This window comes from Phallusia mammillata, chromosome 5, assembly GCF_965637545.1.
Source record: "Phallusia mammillata chromosome 5, kaPhaMamm4.hap1.1, whole genome shotgun sequence".
Lineage (NCBI taxonomy): Eukaryota > Metazoa > Chordata > Ascidiacea > Phlebobranchia > Ascidiidae > Phallusia > Phallusia mammillata.
Window position 1 is genome coordinate 25,273,498 of NC_137256.1, and position 21,596 is coordinate 25,295,093.

Sequence of the window (21,596 nt, forward strand, 5' to 3'; positions counted from 1 at the left end):
GCGTTGCTAAATGGCTTTAGCTAAAATAAGGTGCGCATAGAAACACGACTTGGCATGGCCTCCACCGCATGCGCTGGGCGCGGTGCAGGCGGGACCGAGTACCGGACACAGTTACTCTCAATGAAGGCTTAGGCTCGAAAGCCTGAGGGGGCCGACATAGCATTTTGCCAGAAAAGTCCCGTGAGCCACCCTGATAGGGCGCAAACTGTTGTTAAAATTTCCCAGCCCGTAGTTTGCGTAATTCATTTGGGTCCTTGAACGGGGGGTCTCGCAGGGCGGAGAACAGTGATCTCATGTTGTTATACGCTGTAATCACCACTGAACTCTTTAAACAAAAACTTCTGCGCCTATATTAACTGTAAAGATAGGGTTATTGTGGATTTGTTTTTGGGTTTTGACCAGGGGCGGCTCGTGCTAGGGTGCTGCGGAGCTGCAGCACCCCCTAGATATTTTTACTTAATACACCTACCATAATATTACAAATAACTTTCATTATTTTTATTTTTTTTATTCCTTAGCAATATATAATTAGCATAATTTCCGCCCTAATCACCTTTTTTTTCATTAAAAAAAATTTTTTTTGGAAACACTAAAGTATATCTATGCTGGAACTGCAGCTCCAGTTTTCCGACGTTTCGTGACGTTTCATGACGTTTTGCGGTTCTGCGCATGCGCACTTTGAAACGCTTCATGCTGGGCGAAATAGGAGCCAGGGTGCTGCGGCTCGCGCAGCTCCACCAACCACGTAGCGTGTGACCTGGTCACCCGGAAGTAGTTGTCTGTTCCGCGTTTATTGTGTGCCAAAGCAAATCACGTGTACCATCAGGTTCGACAATGAGTACAGTACGACAGTTATTCTTTTTTAATCATTTTTACAGTTATTGATTAAAAGGTTATTCATGGCTTTTCAAGATTCTAATTCGGTGACTGTAAGTGAGCTTCAGCAACTAAAGACTTCGCAGTTATCAAGTGCTGAAAAGGTAAGTATAAAGAAAAAAGGGCGTCCAACGCCTGATATTCGGGTGACACTAAAACGCTGAATGGGCGGGACGGGCAGGACGTCGCGGAAACCGCTCAATGTCGGGTAAATTGCTGACGGTTAGTGCTATTAGGGTTGGGTTGAGGTTTTATAATAGTATATGAATCAAAAAACGTCCCTGCCTAAAACTTATTCAACTATTTCCTGACATTAGGCAAAAATGCTATGGCGGGACGTCGCGGGAGATGGCGGGACGTTTCGGGCGCGGAATGTAGTGTTCGGCGGAATTTTTTTTAATGATTTTCTATTATAAAACCTTATCCCAACCTTAATAGCTCCAACCGTCAGCAATTTAACCCGATATTTAGCGGTTTTCACAACGTCCCGCCATCTCCCGCGACGTCCCGCCCTCCATTCCGCCCATCCCGCCCATTCAGCGTTTTAGTGTCACCCTGATATTCAACTTTGTCAGCCAGGAATGAGCCACAACAAGAAATATATACGCAGTTTTAATTCTGAATGGTATCAAAAGAAAAAATGGCTTTGTGGTTGTGAAGTTAAAAATGCACTGTTCTGTTTTCCATGTTTGCTGTTTGGAGGTGATGAAAAATGCTGGACAAAAGATGGTTTTACAAATGTAGCCAAAATAGGTGAGAAAGCAGAAAAACATGAGAAGTCAAAGAAGCATGTGGACAATGATGTTTCACTTTCACTTTTGGGAACTGTAAATATTAAGGAAAAACTTAGTGAGGCGTATATAGACTTTCAATTATTGAACACAACAAAAAAGTGGAAAAAAATCATGAAATTTTGTCCAAAATAATAGACGGCATTTTGTTCTGTGGAAACTTTGAAACTCCCTTACGTGGACATGATGAAAAAGATGAGTATTGATATAATGAACATGTACTCTAAACAGTAGCTGCTAAATTGCTTCACAGGAAGTGTTTCTTAAGAATGAACATTCTACAGACAAGATAGTAGTGACCACCAAGCACATCCTATTGTTGACAAAGAAATACTAGTTACTGAAATGAAAATTTTTCTGTAGATCTGGTGTTCATGATTACTTTGAAAATAATCTAGATGATGTTTTGACAAGTGAAATTACTAGGATGAAAAATCCTTTTTGCTGTTTCCATGAGTCCTTCAAAGGCAAAACGGTTTGGATGCAAACCTTTGTAAGGAACACCATTGTTTCCAAAAGAAGCACTTGCAGTGCTAGTAGGCTACTACTAAATAGAAAAACGGTTTCTCAGTTGTCATTTGGAATCAAGGAAGAAGCTATCAATTATCATGCCCAAACTATAACTTTATGATTCATTTTGGTTGTATAAAGGAAGCACAAGGTTCAAGTGAGAGTGTTGAAGGAGTTTGCACTTAAAAGCTTGAAGGAGTTTTGCACTTAAAAAAAGCAATTATAAGCCATTTGCCAAAAAATAAAGCAGCAATTATAGCAGTTAAAAATCTGAAAGACAAATAATAGTCTGTACACAAAAATTCAAAAAAGATGTTAAAATAAACAAGTTCTGACACAAATGTAAAGTGGTTGTTAAATTTGTCAGTTATGATACCAATAAACAACTGTATGGCTAGTTTTTTGTGTGACAATTATAATCTGTAAAGTGTCATATAATATGTTGAAAACGCTGACTGTGACCATAAGGTTACTTAAATGAAACATGACCATTTTTTTAAATGTTGTCGAACTGAAATACTTCGACCTTTTTCGAATCATTACTTTTTTTTCTATATTCTTGTTGTGTTTTACCGTATTTACAACCGCTTAGTTTCGAGTCTGTGTCACGTGTTTTTGTTCCACATTATTACTGCATGTTATGGTGTTTAGCCTGTGCGAGTAAACAAAATACACAAATGATATCGTCTGCTGTTTACACTCGTGTACATTATTGCGTAACAAAAATTACGTCACAATGGAGTTGCTAATTAAGATTTGTATTACTTGTTTTTCTACACAAAACAATGGCTAGAAAACTATTAATGTAGGTTTTCTGTATATTGCCAACTTATATATGTTCAATAAAGGCTAAAATTTTGAGCAGCACCCCCACAAATTTTAGGCACGAGCCGCCACTGCTCCCAGGGTAAAAATGTTGCAAACAAGTATCATGATAATATCCAGCAACAACAAAAGCAGTCGGTTAATGGCAGTAAAGCAGATTTTACATCACAAAAATACCTATTTGCAGCATTTGCCGTCGTCCGGTTTGATGCCAACTGCGTAGCGTGTGTGAACCCCTTATCGCTTGACGCTAGACGCCGCGTTGCTCGCTTGTCGCTATAGAATCACATTGCAAATAGTTTAATATTTCTGTTTCCTTTTCCTTAAGAAAACTTTAGTAAAACAAAAAAAAAAAACAAATCAAACAAAACTAATCATGCGCATCCAACGCGAAACAAAACATCATGATGAAAAAACGTTGCGAAAACGATTTCGGTTTAAGCGTCTACTACTTTTTATTGTACTTCATTTTTGGCCTTAGTTTTGAAGCATCAGGCATTAAGTATTTGTCTTATTATGATATCACAGAAAGACAATTGTCTGTGCAAGATCATTTTATTTGCGCGGCAAAATTTGGGGATTACCCGTGAAAAATCTCTTACCATTATTCGCCAACAATAAACTTGAAGACGAATTTATATGCGTCGGTTCCGACTGGTTCAGTAAACTGTATTTCAGAAAACAGCTGATGCTGTTAGGGCACATTAAGTTAAGCAGCGAAGAAAATAATATGAAACAAAATTATTTATTTACCTTTTCTGTTTGTATAAAATAATTGTTACTTATTTTGTTTTTTTCCACAGCTACCCATTGAACAAAAAATAGGTTAGTTTTAACTGATCCTAATGTATTGCAACAACTCTACTATGTTGGATAGATCGTGGATTAAGCCGAATGTCTCTGCTCTGCACATATGGATTTATTACTTATGTGAAGCCATCTCAACTTTCTGACACTGTTTTGACGTAAACAATTTACCATGTTAGTTTTCAGCTTCACATAAAAGGAAAATGCTTATGTTTTTCTACTTAACCTGCATGTTAAACAAGTGGGTCAAAATTGTCCACACTTGATTTTTAGGGTTTTGTCACTGTGGGGTCAAATACAATTACCAATTTTAAGTGGTGAGCCCTTTATATATCACAAGGTGATTTTACTTTGTTGCATACCAAAAATGCCAATATTGAGTTAACTACAATTAAATTTCGCTTTTCACTCAAGCCCCAAAAATACAAGGCGCATTAATCTACTCAAACATATGTTACAATTGGACTTGTTTGCTAGTACAGTTGAAATCTAAGCTTCTCTGCGGGCCGCACAACCTTTTATCAATGGACCACAGGTCGCACACGCCTGATCTAAATTTGTGGTATGTGTTTGCAAAACAATTTGTAACAGAAATTTTATATCCGATGATGCATGAAATATCAAACACAAGCGAAATGGGTGAAAGTTATTTAACCTGTTTGGATTAATTCTTACCTTTCTCAATACCTACAAGGATTTCTGAGATATTTTGTTAAATGTCACATAGGTTAAATACCCAAAATCTGTCATTAGTATTTGAAAATTGTTTAAAACCCAAACATTTTACATCATTAGTTTTCTAGTGTTTTGTGGTCTTTGGTATTACAGCCTAAAAAATAGTAATTTGTGGTTGGTCTTTAAGCTGAAGGTAAAATATAATGCTTTAGCTTGTTTGAAAACATGTTTATGAAGATTTCAGCCCCATTTTAGTCGGTGTCCTAAAGTATAGCAATGCATTTCAACCCACTTTGAACTTGTGTTCTTTTCCTAGGGATCTACATTCTGCAACCACAGGGTTTTGGTGATGATGAAGGGATCGAAAGTTCAGCAAGTAAACAAGGTAATGCATGAAATGCTTGGTGTACAACTCAATGAACAATTTCTGTGTAAGATTTCCCTCTCTAAAGATACAATCAATTTTGAAACACTGTTAACAAATTAAATAAACAAACTGATTATAAATGTAGATTTTAGAGTGCATACATGTTTAATTTAAAATGTTTCAACAGTCACAGTTGTATGTACCATTGTGTTACATAAGCTCCATTTTTGTAACTTTATCTCGGCTGTAGCTTGTTTTTCAACAATCAAATGATTCAAGCTGGGTAAAATGCTGAGAAAAGCTATTGCTTTACAGTTGTGTTAAAATATGAGGAAATTATATGTCAAAATAAACCCTACGTCAAAATCCTCCGATTGTGCAACAGAAATCATCTGAATGAGTCAATTTAGCGCTGAAATATTTTTCAATACAACTTCATCTAGTTTTCTATGAAATCAAACCAGTCTTAGAAATATTTTAACTTCATTTCAATCTGTTGGTTGATATTATACTTAGTATTTCAGCTACTGTGGCCATATTTTTTAAGGATATATTGACAACAATGAATGAATTTTCATCTGCTGCCAAACCACGCAAATTAATTTTCAAAACTTAATTAAAATCTGAAACTGATATTTGGTTAAAGGCCCCATTGTACTTAGTGCATCTTTTGTTCCTCATTTATTTCAATCTTCATTCTTTGTTGTGAAAACAAACACAGCTTCAATGTATTTCAGTTTGCCTCATTTAAATTTGCTCAAGATAGCAAAGAAAATATTTTGAGTGCAAAAAGTAGGAAGTCAACTAAGAGGGCATTGTGATGTCATATTAGTTCCAATACATATTGGTTTTGATAAAGTTGTGCACCAAATACTGACTTTACTTCTGTCATTAACAAACTGCTATTAAATAGTCATGGCTTTAGAATTATAATTGTCAATTAGGACTTGGGACAAATAATTTCTTACCATATACCAATCATTTTTTTTTACCATAAACCAATTATTTTCTTACCATATACCAATCATTTTTTTTTACCATAAACCAATTATTTTTTTACCATATACCAATATTTTTTTTTACAATATACCAATCATTTTTTTACCATATACCAATCATTTAAAATGCTATCATATAGGCTAAACCAAGTTTTATTCTGCATCATGTACAAGAGAACATGCTTCAGTTTTTGTTGTTTTATCTCTAACACTGTTTTACAGATGATGATCGTTCCGAGCGAAAAAGAATGTGAGATTTTGAAAACAACACATCTGTCGGTGAAATCCCTAACCCGAAAGTGAAGCCCTGTCTTGATTTGTCTGTGAAGCGACAAAGAACTGATGAAGGTAACATTTTTGTTCTGCTTTTTAGATTCACAAACACATTATTTGTTTTATTGGAGTTTATAAAAGTTTTATTGGCACAAAAAAGAAATGATAATCATTACATTAGAATATAATTATAAATATAATTATGTCATAATTAATATGACCATTTAGGAACATTTAATCACATCCCTATTCCCTGTTTAATATTGTTATTAATAAAGGGAAACCTAAAAAAAACAGTTGTTATTTGTGTGTTGTCCAACTGGCAACATGAAATCACACAAAGTTGAGAACAGACCATCATTAATCTTTTGCCCTGGAAATGAATCATTTATTTTGGTAATCAGCCCGTGTGATTTTGTGTTGTTCTAATCTTCCACCAAATACTTTGGCTTCCTTTGTGGGGTGTGTGGGTTTTCAACACACAAGCGATAAACGAACTCATGTTTTGGAAGCTTGAAGTTAGGAAGTAGCCGTCAAACATTTCTATAAAACTCTAAAAGTTTGTTTCCCTGTTCTAAGCAGCGGCTGTCGGCTGGCAAGTGAATAAGCCACAAGATGCTCCTTGCCATAATATAAAGGTTTAATTCTTGTTTAATTTTTGTTGCCCTATTATTAAACCATGCAATAACCTTGACACTATAACAAATATGTTTTATTTAAATTTAATGTTTTATAAAAGCAAGCATGTACTAAACTGTAAAACGACAACCTTGGGATAAAACAAGCAAAATATCGAACATTATTGACATTGTGCAGAAAACAAATTTGAGGAAATTGCTGTCCAGAAGCAAATAGCTCATGTACATGTTTATTTGAATTAAACACAAACTATACAAGGTGGCAAATTACACAAATTGTTGTTTTAACTTTAACAGTCTACATTTTAAATATGGCATATACACCTTAACCTTATAGAAAATATTCATTGCTGCTGTAAGCATTACTAGCAAAGCTGTGTATTAACGTCCATTTAGTTCTGTTTTTCTGCTATCAATATCACTATACCCTCAAACCATTTAAGTCTAATAAATTTTCCACTTTGTATTTCATTTTTTCAATAAACAGCAGTTTTTTATGTTAAAGTTAAGCTTTTTTGTATTGTTTTTTTGTAGAGGAGAGATCAACACAAGGTATTGAGCATGACAGTGAAGTTGACCATGAACCACAAGCATCACAAGCAGCAGCAGGACACATGAGTGATGGAAATGAGATGGAGGTTGATGATAGCATTCATATCAGAATGGAAAAGTAAGTTTCACAAAAACGTGGGGTAAAAAATAGTTAAAATATGAAAAAAGCTATCGGCTGGTGAAGACAAAATGATGTTTACACATTTCTTGCCTAATTTTAAACTGAATTCTGTGAATAAGTAAACGCTTATACCAAGTTTACTCGTACAGCACACTAGTATTACTTGTATATGCGACATTCTAACATAATTCTTTTCATTAAAATTATTGCTCGCATAATGCATTGGAATTTGCCTGTGGGATTAAATTCACAAAAGAATTACAGAATTGCCATTTAATCTTATTGGCAGTTTATAGAAATGGGGTCACTGCTTACAGGCTGATAGTGATACAAAAAATATGCCATGAATTTATGTAGTTTTTTTTCAATTCTGTAAGTCCAATTTTATTTGCGCCTGAAAACAATATTTGATGGAGTTATTAGTTTACTTTAGTTAAAACATAAAATTGTTTATTAAAAACATTATGCTTCACTTATCAGCGGAACACATAACGATTATTGCTTAGCTAGAACCAAAAAGCCAACTATTTAAAATAGATGACAAGAATAATGAATACGAGACAAGAAATGACTGTATCAAAACCATTTTCAAACTTTTGTGTAATTTTAAAACGCAGCACTTCTTGTGAAATCAAGTATCAACTCAAATTGCATCTTAACTAAACCCAATATGTCATATTTAGATACAGAAGATTCATGGAACTTCTTGGTCAGCAAACTCCTCTGATTGAAGCAATGACTGAAGCAGGATTAACTCATCAAGACTTGATCGCTATTAGACAAATGAAAACTATGACCAGCAACAAACCAGAACCAACTGTAAGTACCAACTTTTGCAAAACCGCTTCGGTTATTTTGAGTTTAAATGCTTATTATCGTTCTCCTGGTGAGCTTCGTAATGATTTTGTCCAATATGTTGTCAAATACTTTTTTTGAAATTTTGAAATTGAGTTCTTGCATGATAAATATAAATGTGAAGTTTTTTAATTTTCAGATTCAATCTTCTTCTGAACATGAAACTTCTCAAGACACCCACAACACAAGGTAGAAATTTATAAAACAATCCAAATTCATTCATTTTCCAAGTAAAATTCTTAAGTTTTGTCAGTAAATTTATAGACAATGTTGTTGCTATCATCTAAATTAAACCATTTGAAATAGCAATTATAGATTTCAAAAACTGGTGACATACTTGGCATTTTGTCACCAGGTTAAAATGAGCTGGTCTGCAATTTAGTTAAGTTTTAGAAACTACCAAAAAACTTTTTAATACGATTTGTTTCATTTTTTAGTAGCAATGTAACTTGGAACCCACCTACTTCATGGAATAATACAAATGTTGATACCACAGCATACCCGGTATGTTTTTACTGTTTGATTTTGCTGATTAATATCTGTATCAGTATAAATAAAAGTTTAGTTACACTGTTTAGGCATTGTTAGAAGATATATGTATTTAGACTTTAGTACAATAAATGTTAGAACATTGAAATGTTTAACGCCTGCATTTTGCTGCTCAGATTCAATTTAAAGCTTTGCATGTTTCTGTAAACTGTAAAATATTTTTATTGGTATGTTGTAAATTTGTGTGCCATTGTAAATCAGAAATTGGTGGTGCTAGATATTTTGTTAATTGATAAAGTTTGTATATTGCAGGGCTCCACACCACCAACATCTTCAAATCAAATTCCACCCCTCAAACCATTTTCTTCAGCCAGTCTACCTCCAGCAGTTGCTGCAGCCTTCATGGCTTCAATAGTTTCAAGCAATGCAGGTGTGTAACTTCTAAATAAGAGAAATTCAAAGATACCGGCCAAATTTATGATGTTTACTTGTAAAAAAGTTACTCAATAAAGAATACAGCTGGTACTTCACACAATATTTTGTCTTCTAACATCATGTATGTTATTTTGACCATCGCTGTTTTAGAAAATCTGTTTGAATAACCTATGTTGTCTGAGGGTGTGCAGTTGGAAAAGTGGTGTAGACTAATTCTGACATAGAAACATTACTGATTTGTCAACACTAGTAATAATTGAACATCTAAAAAAAAATGTTACTTGTTGACAATAATTGACTTGTATTAGACTAAAAATTGAATGAAATAACCCATTTACTTTGGCTTACGAGCTACCATAAGCGCATTACATGACAGAAGTGGAGGAAAAATGATAATTTTTTATTATGTTAGTTTACTAAAAAAAACAGGCCTTGTGTTTAAAGGAAGTGGTTCGGTACTTAACTTGCGGAAGTTGTAATTCAACTTCAACTAACGACAAAACTCTTTTTCACACTGATTTATGTTAAAACATTTTAGAACATGCTTCAGCTAACTCCAAAGCGGAACTTCTGCAGAAAATATTCAAAAGATCATCAGCTATTTCTCAGGTAAGCATATATGTTGCTGTTACTGAACAAGTGTTTTAATACATGCTTTTTAGCAATATATGTATATGTGTACTGAAGTAAACGTATGATATTATGTAACTTAGGAACGCAAGACACATATTTTAAGAGTGGTTTTACTAAAAACATGAATGCCAGCTATACAAAAAAACTCATTTTGGTGAACTGTTAAATCTTTCATTAACATACGTTTAAATTGAAAAATTGTGTAAATACAAACAGAACTGTTAAAACTACTCAATAACTTGTCTAGTAAATTTCACAGTCTTAGTTTATCATCTAATGCTGACAAAATTACACATAGCGGCCCGTCATAATCTTTACAGGACCTGATCTATATCACTGTAACACTTATTATTATTTTAGGTCTCGTCCAGCTCTTTTGTGCCACCTAGTGTGAAGTATAGTGAGAATGCCGACTCGATCGACACAATAACAGCTGGAACTGTATCAAGCGGAGTCGGGTGTGTAACTTGTCTGTTTCTGTTTCTTCCAGGCTACATTATCATTGACGTATATTTAGGCTGAGAAATATTTTTCATCAACATTTAAATTTGTTTGTAGAGCTCTTCTGGCAAATGTATTTTTATTTCGACGTTTCGACGTCCTATACATGCCGTAGTACAGTGCAACGCGCATTCAGTGTTATTTACCCTGATGAAGACGACCTGTATATGACGTCGAAACTTTGAAATAAAAATACAATTTGCCAGAAGAGCTCTATAAACTTGTTATTATGCCTTGCAGCAATAGCTTATACATTTAATTTTGTTTTTTTACATTTTTGTAGTTCAATCAAAAAAGGTACTCGGGATCCAACCAACTTTGATGAGGATGTATTTGACAAATATATTTCAAAGTAAGATGCTTTTTTGCATCTGTTGAAAAGACTTGTTTTCTCTCAGTTTTACGCGGATAATAAGTGAAGCAAATATTTTTTGTATTTTTAAACGAAAAATAATATTTTCCTGTGTCGGTCGTTCTACGATTCTACTATTATCAGAGAATATTTTTCACCCCAGAAGAGCATTAAAACAGTCTTATATATTCCCAGGTATACATCGAAGCACCCTTGCATGCAGGCATCATGTCCTCATATCAACAGAGATCATTACCATCAATTTGTGAACAGACAAGCTGCACGAAAGTCTACACTAGCACTTTGCCTTAATTGACCAAATACTGCAGTGACTTTTACAGTCCATAATATGTGTACACTGTCAGTCAGATAGAAGTCTCGACTCTTAAGGGAGTAATTTACTGGTTTACAATTAAGGCGGGTGAATACAGCGGTAGTGCTCAGCTTGACATCGGGAGAGACGTTTTATGAGACAGTCGTTTCGGTGATTAGAAATCAGCTTTTTTGTGCAGCTATGCTATGTCGCTTGCAAAAACAATCATATGTGTAGATCAAATGATGTGTATAGTAAATTGGTAAATAGGATATAAAATATATATAATGGAAGTATATTAGAAAGCCACCTTTCCAGTGTTTTGTGGTCTTTGGTATTAGAGCCTAAAAAATAGTAATTTGTGGTTGGTCTTTAAGCTGAAGGTAAAATATGATGCTTTAGCTTCTTTGAAAACATGTTTATGAAGATTTTCAGCCATTTTAGTCAGTACCATAATGTATAGCAATGCATTTCAACCCACTTTGAACTTGTGTTCTTTTCCCAGGGGTCTACATTCTGCAACCACAGGGTTTTAGTGATGATGAAGGGATCGAAAGTTCAGCAAGTAAACAAGGTAATGCTTGAAATGCTTGATGTACAACTCAATGAACAATTTCTGTGTAAGATTTCCCCTCTAATGAACACAATCAATTTTAAACACTGTTAACAAATTAAATAAATAAACTAAAATGTTTCAACAGTCACAGTTGTATGTACCATTGTGTTACATAAGCTCCATTTTTTTTAACTTTATCTTGGTTGTAGCTTGTTTTTTAACAATGAAATGATTCAAGCTGGGTAAAATGCTGAAAAAAGCGTTTGCTTTACAGTTGTGTTAAAATATGAGGAAATTATATGTCAAAATAAACCCTCAGTCAAAATCCTCCGATTGTGCAACAGAAATCATCTGAATGAGTCAATTTAGCGCTGAAATATTTTTCAATACAACTTCATCTAGTTTTCTATGAAATCAAACCAGTCTTAGAAATATTTTAACTTCATTTCAATCTGTTGGTTGATATTATACTTAGTATTTTAGCTACTGTGGTGATATTTTTTAAGGATATATTGACAACAATGAACGAATTTTCGTTTGCTGCCAAACCACGCAAATTAATTTTCAAAACTTAATTAAAATCTGAAACTGATATTTGGTTAAAGGCCCCATTGTACTTAGTGCATCTTTTGTTCCTTATTTATTTCAATCTTCATTCTTTGTTGTGAAAACAAACACAGCTTCAATGTATTTCAGTTTGCCTCATTTAAATTTGCTCAAGATAGCAAAGAAAATATTTTGAGTGCAAAAAGTAGGAAGTCAACTAAGAGGGCATTGTGATGTCATACTAGATCCAATACATATTGGTTTTGATAAAGTTGTGCACCAAATACTGACTTTACTTCTGTCATTAACAAACTGCTATTAAATAGTCATGGCTTTAGAATTATATACTTGTCATTTTGGACTTGGGACAAATAATTTCTTACCATAAACCAATTATTTTTTTACCATATACCAATCATTTTTCATACCATATACCAATCATTTTTTTTACCATATACCAATTATTTTTTTACCATATACCAATCATTTTTTTTTTACCATAAACCAATTATTTTTTTACCATATACCAATATTTTTTTTTACCATATACCAATCATTTTTTTACCATAAACCAATTATTTTTTTACCATATACCAATCATTTTTTTTTTACCATAAACCAATTATTTTTTTACCATATACCAATCATTTAAAATGCTATCATATAGGCTAAACCAAGTTTTATTCTGCATCATGTACAAGAAAACATGCTTCAGTATTTGTTGTTTTATCCCTAACACTGTTTTACAGATGATGATCGTTCCGAGCGAAAAAGAATGAGAGATTTTGAAAACAACACATCTGAGAGTGAAATCCCCAACCCGAAAGTGAAGCCCTGCCTTGATGTGTCCGTCAAGTGACAAAAAACTGATAAAGGTAACATTTTTGTTCTGCTTTTTAGATTCACAAACACATTATTTGTTTTATTGGAGTTTATAAAAGTTTTATTGGCACACAAAAAATGATAATCATTACATTAGAATATAATTAGAAATATAATTATGTCATAATTAATATGACCTTTTAGGAACATTTAATCGCATCCCTATTCCTTGTTTAATATTGTTGTTAATAAAGGGAAAAAAACCCTAAAAAAAACAGTTGTTATTTGTGTGTTGTCCAACTGGCAACATGAAATCACACAAAGTTGAGAACAGACCATCATTAATCTTTTGCCCTGGAAATGATTCATTTATTTTGTTAATCAGCCCGTGTGATTTTGTGTTGTTCTAATCTTCCACCAAATACTTTGGCTTCCTTTGTGGGGTGTGTGGGTTTTCAACACACAAGCGATAAACGAACTCATGTTTTGGAAGCTTGAAGTTAGGAAGTAGCCGTCAAACATTTCTATAAAACTCTAAAAGTTTGTTTCCCTGCTCTAAGGAGCGGCTGTCTGCTGGCAAGTGAATAAGCCACAAGATGCTTTGCCATAATATGAAGGTTCAATTTTTGTTGCCCTATTTTGGGCCTATTATTAAACCATGCAACAACCTTTAAACTATAACAACTATATTTTATTTAAATTTAATGTTTTATAAAAGCAAGCATGTACTAAACTGTAAAACGACAACCTTGGCATAAAACAAGCAAAATGTAAAACATTATTGACATTGTGCAGAAAACAAATTTGAGGAAATTGCTGTCCAGAAGCAAATTACTGCCATAAGCATTATGTATAACTGGCAAAGCTGTATATTAACGTCCATTTAGTTCTGTTTTTCTGCTATCAATATCACTATACCCTCAAACCATTTAAGTCTAAAAAATTTCCACTTTGTATTTCATTTTTTTCAATTAACAGCAGTTTTTTATGTTAAAGTTAAGCTTATTGTTTTTATTTAAATTTTGTATTGTTTTTGCAGAGGACAGTTTATCACAATGTAATGAACATGACAGTGAAGTTGACCATGAACCACAAGCATCACAAGCAGCAGCAGCAGGACACATGAGTGATGGAAATGAGATGGACGTTGATAACGGCATTCATATCAGAATGGAAAAGTAAGTTTCACAAAAACGTGGGGTAAAAAATAGCTGAAATATAATAAAGCTATAGGCTAATAAAGACAAACACATTTCTTGCCTAATTTTAAACTGAATTCTGTGAATAAGTGAACGCTTATACCAAGTTTACTCTTACACACTAGAATTACTTGTATATATATGTGATATTCTAACATAATTCTTTTCATTAAAATTATTGCTCGCATAATGCATTGGAATTTGCCCGTGGGATTAAATTCACAAAAGAATTACAAAATCGCCATTTAATCTTATTGGCAGTTTATAGAAATGGGGTCACCGCTGCAGGCTGATAGTAATACAAATTATGTGCCGTGAATTTATGTAGTTTATGCTGTCAATTTCTCTAAGTCCAATTTATATTTCAGCCTGAAAACAATATTTGATGGATTAATTAGTTTGGTTAAAAAGTAAACTTGTTCATTAATAACATTATGCTTCACTTATGGGCGAAACACATAATGATTATTGCTTAGCAAGAACCAAAAAGCCAACTATTTAAAATATGTGACAAGAATAATGAATATGAGACAAGAAATGACTGTATCAAAACCATTTTCAAACTTTTGTGTAATTTTGAAACACAGCACTTCTTGTGAAATCAAGTATCAACTCAAATTGCATCTTAACTAAACCCAAAATGTCATATTTAGATACAGAAGATTCATGGAACTTCTTGGTCAGCAAACTCCTCTGATTGAAGCAATGACTGAAGCAGGATTAACTCATCAAGACTTGATCGCTATTAGACAAATGAAAACTATGACCAGCAACAAACCAGAACCAACTGTAAGTACCAACTTTTGCCAAACCACAGTTATTTTGAGATCCAGTGTGCTTTGTAATAACTTTGTTCAATATATTGTTAATTTCAGATTCAATCTTCTTCTGAACATGAAACTTCTCAAGACACCCACAACACAAGGTAGAAAATAAATATTAATCCAATTTCATTGATTTTCAAGTAAAATTCTTAAGTTTTAAACTTTTTTGGCAATAAATATGTTTTGTGAAGCAGATATCATTTCCCTTGATTCTAATATAGACAATGTAGTTGCTAACTTTAAAATTATACCTAATCCAACAAAAACATTTGAAATAGCAATTATGGATTTCAAAAACAGGTTGCATACTTGGCATTTTGTCACCAGATTAATATGAGCTGACCTGCAATTTAGTAAGCTTTGTAAGCTAACAAAAAAATTTTTAGTCTATCTTTTTACATTTTTTTAGTAGCAATGCAACTTGGAACCCACCCACATCATGGAATAATACACATGTTGATACCACAGCATACCAGGTATGTTTTTATTGTTTACTGTTTATCAAATGTAAGTGTTGAAAAGAGTGGATGTATACGCATTGAAATTGCACACATTTTACTGTTTGATTTTACTCAGTATAAATAAAAGTTTAGTTGCACCTTTTAGGCATTGTTAGACGAAATATAGACTTCAGTACATTAAATGTGAAACATCGAAATGTTTAACGCCTGCATTTTGCTGATCAGATTTAATTTAAAGCTTTGTATATTCCTGTTGTTGCTTCTGTAAACTGTACAGTATTTTAATGGTGTAAATCTTCATTTGTGTGCCATTGTAGACCAGAAATTTTTGGTGCTTGATATTTTGTTGGTTGATAAAGTTTGTATGTTGCAGGCCGTCACTCCACCAACATCTTCAAATCAAATCCCACCCCTCAAACCATTTTCTTCAGCCAGTCTACCTCCAGCAGTTGCTGCATCCTTCATGGCTTCAATCGTTTCAAGCAATGCAGGTGTGTAACTTGAAAATAAGAGAAATTCGAAGATACCGGGCAAATTTATGATGTTTACTTGTAAAAAAGTAACTCAATAAAGAATACAGCTGGTACTTCACACAATATTTTGCCTTCTAACATCATGTATGTTATTTTGACCATCGCTGACTAAGCTGTTTCAAAAAATCTGTTTGAATAACCTATGTTGTCTGAGGGTGTGCAGTTGGTAAAGTGGTGTAGTAATTCTGGCATAGAAACATTACTGATTGACTTTTATTATACTAAAAATTGAATGAAATAACCCATTTGCTTTGGCTTATGAGCTACCATAAGCGCATTACATGACAGAAGTAGAGGAAAAATGATAATTTTTTATTATGTTAGTTTACTAAAAAAACAGGCCTTGTGTTTAAAGGAAGTGGTTCGGTACTTAACTTGCGGAAGTTGTAATTCAACTTCAACTAACGACAAAACTCATTTTAACACTGATTTATGTTAAAACATTTTAGAACATGCTTCAGCTAACTCTAAAGCGGAACTTCTGCAGAAAATATTCAAAAGATCATCAGCCATTTCTCAGGTAAGCATATATGTTACTGTTACTGAACATGTGTTTTGATACATGTTTTTTAGTAATATATATATATATATGTGTGTACTAAAGTAAATGTATGATATTATGTAACTTAGGAACGCAAGACACATATTTTTTAAGAGTGGTTTTACTAAAAACATAAATGCCAGCTATACAAAAACAGTTTAACTCATTTTGGTGAACAGTTAAATCTTTCATTAACATACGGTAAAATTAAAAAAATGTGTAAATACAAACAGAACTGTTAAAACTACTCAATAACTTGTCCAGTAAATTTCACAGTCTTAGTTTATCATCTAATGCTGACAAAATTACACATAGCGGCCGTCATAATCTTTACAGGACCTGATCTATATCACTGTAACACTTATTATTATTTCAGGTCTCGTCCAGCTCTTGTGTGCCACCTAGTGTGAAGTATAGTGAGAATGCCGACTCGATCGACACAATAACAGCTGGAACTGTATCAAGTGGAGTCGGATGGGTAACTTGTCTGTTTCTGTTTCTTCCAGGCTACATTATCATTGACGTATATTTAGACTGAGAAATATTTTTCATCAACATTTAAATTTGTTTATAGAGCTCTTCTGGCAAATGTATTTTTAGTTCGACGTTTCGACGTCCTATACATGCCGTAGTACAGTGCAACGCGCATTCAGTGTTATTTACCCTGATGAAGACGACCTGTATAGGACGTCGAAACTTCGGAATAAAAATACAATTTGCCAGAAGAGCTCTATAAACTTGATATTATGCCTGGCAGCAATAACTTATATATTTAATTTTGTTTTTTTACATTTTTGTAGTTCAATCAAAAAAGGTACTCTGGATCCAACCAACTTTGACGAGGATGTATTTGACAAATATATTTCAAAGTAAGATGCTTTTTTGCATCTGTTGAAAAGACTTGTTTTCTCTCAGTTTTACGCGGATAATAAGTGAAGCGAATATTTTTTTGTATTTTTAAACGTAAAATAATATTTTCCTGTGTCGGTCGTTCTACGATTCTACTATGATCTTTGTAATATTTTTCACCCCAGAAGAGCATTAAAACAGTCTTATATATTCCCAGGTACACATCAAAGCACCCTTGCATGCAAGCATCTTGTCCTCATATCAACAGAGATCATTACCACTGCACTGATAGTGATTGTAACTTTCAGGTAATACACTTAACATTACAATAACATAAAAAACAGGTTAATCCCCTGCAAGTGGGCATTGTTCATACGACTTGCTAAGTTCTTATAGAACCGTTTTCCTTAAATGTATAGCGTCTTATTTACCTATTCTTAACGTTTGTGACCCTAAAAATTCAAAATTGCTGATCTTTTTCAAACATATCTATCCAGCGCTTCACCAACAAGTCGGATGTGATTCGTCATTACAACATGCATAAGAAGAGAGATAACTCATTAGCTCATGGCTTCATGAGATTCGCATCAACAGACGATTGCTCGAGACAATTTGGTAACTGCCACTTGAACGGGAAAAGCACCCACTACCATTGCTTGCATGTAAGTTTAACTCATTACTCGCATTTTGTAACGAATTTGCGATTCAAGTTTATTGCGTCAGGTACCTAAAACTGTCCAAGGCATTGCGAGAACCTTCAAAAATCTAAAAAGTGTCAATTTTACCAATTTTAAGCAGAAACTATTTCTGTTAAACGAAAATCAACAATAATTTTGCGCTTTTGTTGCTGTGGTTATTGGTCAATCTGGCGATGCCCTATTACGAAGCTGACATGTGCAGCATACAAGGCAGGCAACGGTGCTTGTGGTTCAACTTTCGACGGGTTCGTCACTGAGCCTGTGTAGCTCAGTTGGTAGATCTTCTATCGCGAGCCTTGGAAAGACTCCTATCGTGGGTTCGAATCCCACCGCAGGCTAGCTTTTTCTAGTCTACCCTCTTGCCACATGGGAATGCTTGGGAGACCGGTTTGATTTGGTATAACGCCGTCAATGGGCCTTGTGTACTATGATAATTATGGGTCCCCACATATTGATTTTACTCAAAATGTTTGTTTGTTTTTTGTTTGTTTTTCTTATTTTTTCTTCTACCCAAAGTTTGTCCGACTCGTTTTTCCATCAAATCCTTGATGGATTTGGATGAAATTTACACAGATGGTAGATGTAGTTATGTAGATGTGCATCCCACTTTGTTTTTGTTGGTAACCCCAGTATTTACCCCGCTCGCCCCCTAAAATGGGTGTTTTTACCCCGAAGTTTGTCCGACTCGTTTTACCATCAAATGTTTGATGGATTTGGCTGAAATTTACACAGATGGTAGATATAGTTATGTAGATGTGCATCCCACTTTGTTTTGTTGATAACCCCGTTATTTACCCCGTTAGCCCCCTAAAATGGGTGAGTTTTTAAACAGTGTCAGAATTGGCTGAAATTTGGATTTCTTGTATAGTATGCCATTTATATGTGTCGATTGTTGCGTTCAACCCTGTAGTCCTAACATTTACCCCACAAGCCCCTAAAGTGTAAAACGTATTTGTATGTTACTGGTCACCACAAATGAAAGATTTCTTTGGAGCAATAGTGTTACAAGGGCAACCAGTTGTATGTTGCTCATTGGTGGGTTGCTTGGTGGTCGTTTTTGCGCCATGGCAGTTAGGGGCTTGTTAACAGCCCTATGACGTCAGAAACATCAACGGTTGTTGCTCAAAACACCTCTAGTGGTCGAAATTTTAAACATTGGCGGATTGGGCTGAAATTTTGCAGTACTATTTGAGTCATTGTGGTTTTTACATATTTTTTAGTTTGTGTGTCGAACCCAATTAGTTGCTCTACTAGCCCCCTAAAATGGGTCAGTTTTTTAAAACGTTAAATAGGACATACTTCAAACAATATCTGGGGTGAATCTAATTTTATAGCTTGTATTCTACATAGTATTATTATTTAAGCCCAGTGCCGATCACTGTGTTTTACCTTACATCACCCGACTTTTTCATGGTTTTGCATTATTTTCGAATTGCATTATTTTCAACTTTGCATGTGTGGGGACCCATGAGTTTTTGCCTGCAGAAACGACTAAAGTTATAAAAGACGATGGCTAATATGGGACCCAATACAAAATAAGCATAGGGAATATATTTATGTTTTAAAATAGGTTATAGTGTATGTGCAAGGGCAATATGTGCTAAGCCACCCTTCTAGTTTTACTAAAGTTAGCATTTTTTTTCCATTTTGTGATAACGTCTATAATCAACTTTTTCAATGTTTTCAAACACGGCGTGTCACCAGATGGTGCTAGAGTGCGTGAATTTATTCCATCATAGAAATAAACAAACAATAAATGAATTTGTGAACAGACAAGCTGCACGAAAGTCTACACTAGCACTTCTGATGTGATGACGCACGAAAATTTCCACAAGAAGAACCAACAGTTTGTGAGCAATGGATTTGAGAGATATCGAGCCACGGAATCATGTGGAATGTCAGATTGTCCGTTTGTCAACCAACGAACAACCCACTTCCATTGCACGTGAGTTTCAAGCTGGTGTTTTAGGTTATTATTTTAAAAAGGCCAACATCCCACGGCCGTGTGCACTTATTTACTTGTACCTTAAAATACACTCGCGCGCTTCCACTTTCAAAATATAAGTAGTGGCGGACTTGCATTGAAAGTCCTGTGCAAGATATTAGTTTTCTGAAACTCATTAAAAGTGCGTTTTTGTGGACATAAAAGTAGAGTTTCTATGTTACTGGTCAAGTTTTCTGGGGTAGAGCTACTTACGTAAGAACTCACAGTTACCAGGTTTGAGAATTTCCGCTAGGTGGCGCAACAGAGAACAGAGGCCGTTTACGGTGACAATAATTGCTGAGTCAGCATGTTGCAAATTAATGTATTATTGTCACCATAAAAGCCTATATGTTTAAACTGATTGATTTGGACAACTTGTTGAACCATCGTTTTATCCCCCAGTCGTCCCGGTTGCAATTTCACTTTCAAGAACAAATGTGACATCGAGAAACATAAAGCTTACCACACCAGAGATGACGCGTACACCAGACAGGGATTCAAGAAGTTTTACAAGAACGAAGCTTGCCAGTAAGTCGTAAAATAGTAAGGATTAAATCAAGGAGAATTGTTTGAAAAGTTGTTTGAACTAAATATATCGTTGCCATTTTTTTCCTGATGAAGGCGACCTGTATAGGACGTCGAAACGTCGGAATAAAAATACATTTGCCAGAAGAGCTCTATAAACTTGATATTAAGCCTGGCAGCAATAGCTTATATATTCAAAGATTGATGTTTTAAATTTCAATTCACTTGTTTATCCTCCCTAAGAAATGTTGTTTGGAGCCCTTGACCAAAAACAAGTAACATATATGAAAAACACTAAATTTTTAATCCAAACTTTTGTTTCAGATTTCCGACATGTGCTTGGAACCGCACAGCAAACCACTTTCACTGTTTGCGGAATAATTGCGGCTTTTCATTCACGTCAACCAGCCAGATGGTGTCGCACAAGAGGAAACACGACCGACAAGATCTTATGGGATCTGACAGTCTAAGCTCAAGTAAGAAAAAATACTTCGGAACGTTTTGTTTTAAATGAGAAATATTACAAAAATATTTTTTTCCGCGCAAATCTTTGTTTTTCATCTTTCCTATCAAAACAGTTTGTGACAAAAATATTATCTTGGTGCACAAAACTCTTTTCTAAGTACTTTGCACATAACTTAGTTAATTTTTTTTTCATTGCAAAGCTTTTCTTCTCTCTTTGTTCATTTTTTCTGATGGTTCTTTTCTTTACTAATTTTCGAAACTTTTCTGCCAAAATCCTTTTCTAATTTATTCATCTTCTGTTTATCTTGTCGCCATAGCAACCTCTCCAGAGCTTCTTCCTCCTCCCCCCACTCTCACTTCTCTTTCCTCCTCTTGCTCCTCCCGTCCTCCTACATCTGCTCCGTGCGCTCCACACCTCCCTCCAGCGGTGGTGCAGCAGTCCTTAGTGAGACATCAACAAGCCCCCGTGACCTTTGCACGACCCCCGTCCTATCTGGGTGTCAGGGGAAACCCCCCAACCCCGGTTTTGATGCCATCTTTTATTTACCCCTACGTCGCGTCGCGATTACTCAACCGTGAGAT

The 21,596-nt window shown here is 34.5% G+C and overlaps 2 protein-coding genes and 1 long non-coding RNA gene across 3 annotated transcripts; all 3 read left to right on the plus strand.

The window, feature by feature from the left end:
* The first annotated feature begins 3,844 nt into the window (after positions 1-3,844).
* LOC145228718 (zinc finger protein castor homolog 1-like) lies at positions 3,845-21,078 on the plus strand. The gene is made up of 16 exons (XM_080093961.1): positions 3,845-3,983; positions 4,801-4,869; positions 6,072-6,197; positions 7,295-7,430; positions 8,117-8,252; positions 8,428-8,477; positions 8,726-8,792; positions 9,090-9,207; positions 9,751-9,821; positions 10,206-10,303; positions 17,294-17,362; positions 17,560-17,650; positions 17,840-18,004; positions 19,813-19,985; positions 20,427-20,552; positions 20,874-21,078. The coding sequence occupies exons 4-16, from the start codon at positions 7,375-7,377 to the stop codon at positions 21,061-21,063; spliced, it is 1,410 nt and encodes a 469-aa protein (XP_079950087.1). The 5' UTR covers positions 3,845-3,983; positions 4,801-4,869; positions 6,072-6,197; positions 7,295-7,374; the 3' UTR covers positions 21,064-21,078.
* On the plus strand, positions 10,674-14,062 carry LOC145227976 (uncharacterized). Its single transcript, XR_013860016.1, has 4 exons — positions 10,674-10,698; positions 11,517-11,585; positions 12,863-12,988; positions 13,975-14,062. It is a non-coding gene; the product is annotated as an uncharacterized LOC145227976 (long non-coding RNA).
* On the plus strand, positions 14,859-16,965 carry LOC145228661 (uncharacterized). Its single transcript, XM_080093917.1, has 6 exons — positions 14,859-14,923; positions 15,010-15,059; positions 15,368-15,434; positions 15,793-15,910; positions 16,402-16,472; positions 16,870-16,965. The coding sequence occupies exons 2-6, from the start codon at positions 15,029-15,031 to the stop codon at positions 16,901-16,903; spliced, it is 321 nt and encodes a 106-aa protein (XP_079950043.1). The 5' UTR covers positions 14,859-14,923; positions 15,010-15,028; the 3' UTR covers positions 16,904-16,965.
* Positions 21,079-21,596: the final 518 nt, after the last annotated feature.

Bases quoted from the DNA above. Each gene is read 5' to 3' on its own strand.
- LOC145228661 (XM_080093917.1), top strand. From the start codon at position 15,029: ATGAAACTTCTCAAGACACCCACAACACAAG. The intron at 15,911-16,401 runs GTGTGTAACTTG...AAAACATTTTAG, and splicing joins AATCGTTTCAAGCAATGCAG to AACATGCTTCAGCTAACTCT. The intron at 16,473-16,869 runs GTAAGCATATAT...TTATTATTTCAG, and splicing joins GATCATCAGCCATTTCTCAG to GTCTCGTCCAGCTCTTGTGT.
- LOC145228718 (XM_080093961.1), top strand. From the start codon at position 7,375: ATGAGTGATGGAAATGAGATGGAGGTTGATGATAGCATTCATATCAGA. The intron at 17,651-17,839 runs GTAATACACTTA...ATATCTATCCAG, and splicing joins ATAGTGATTGTAACTTTCAG to CGCTTCACCAACAAGTCGGA. The intron at 18,005-19,812 runs GTAAGTTTAACT...ATTTGTGAACAG, and splicing joins CCCACTACCATTGCTTGCAT to ACAAGCTGCACGAAAGTCTA.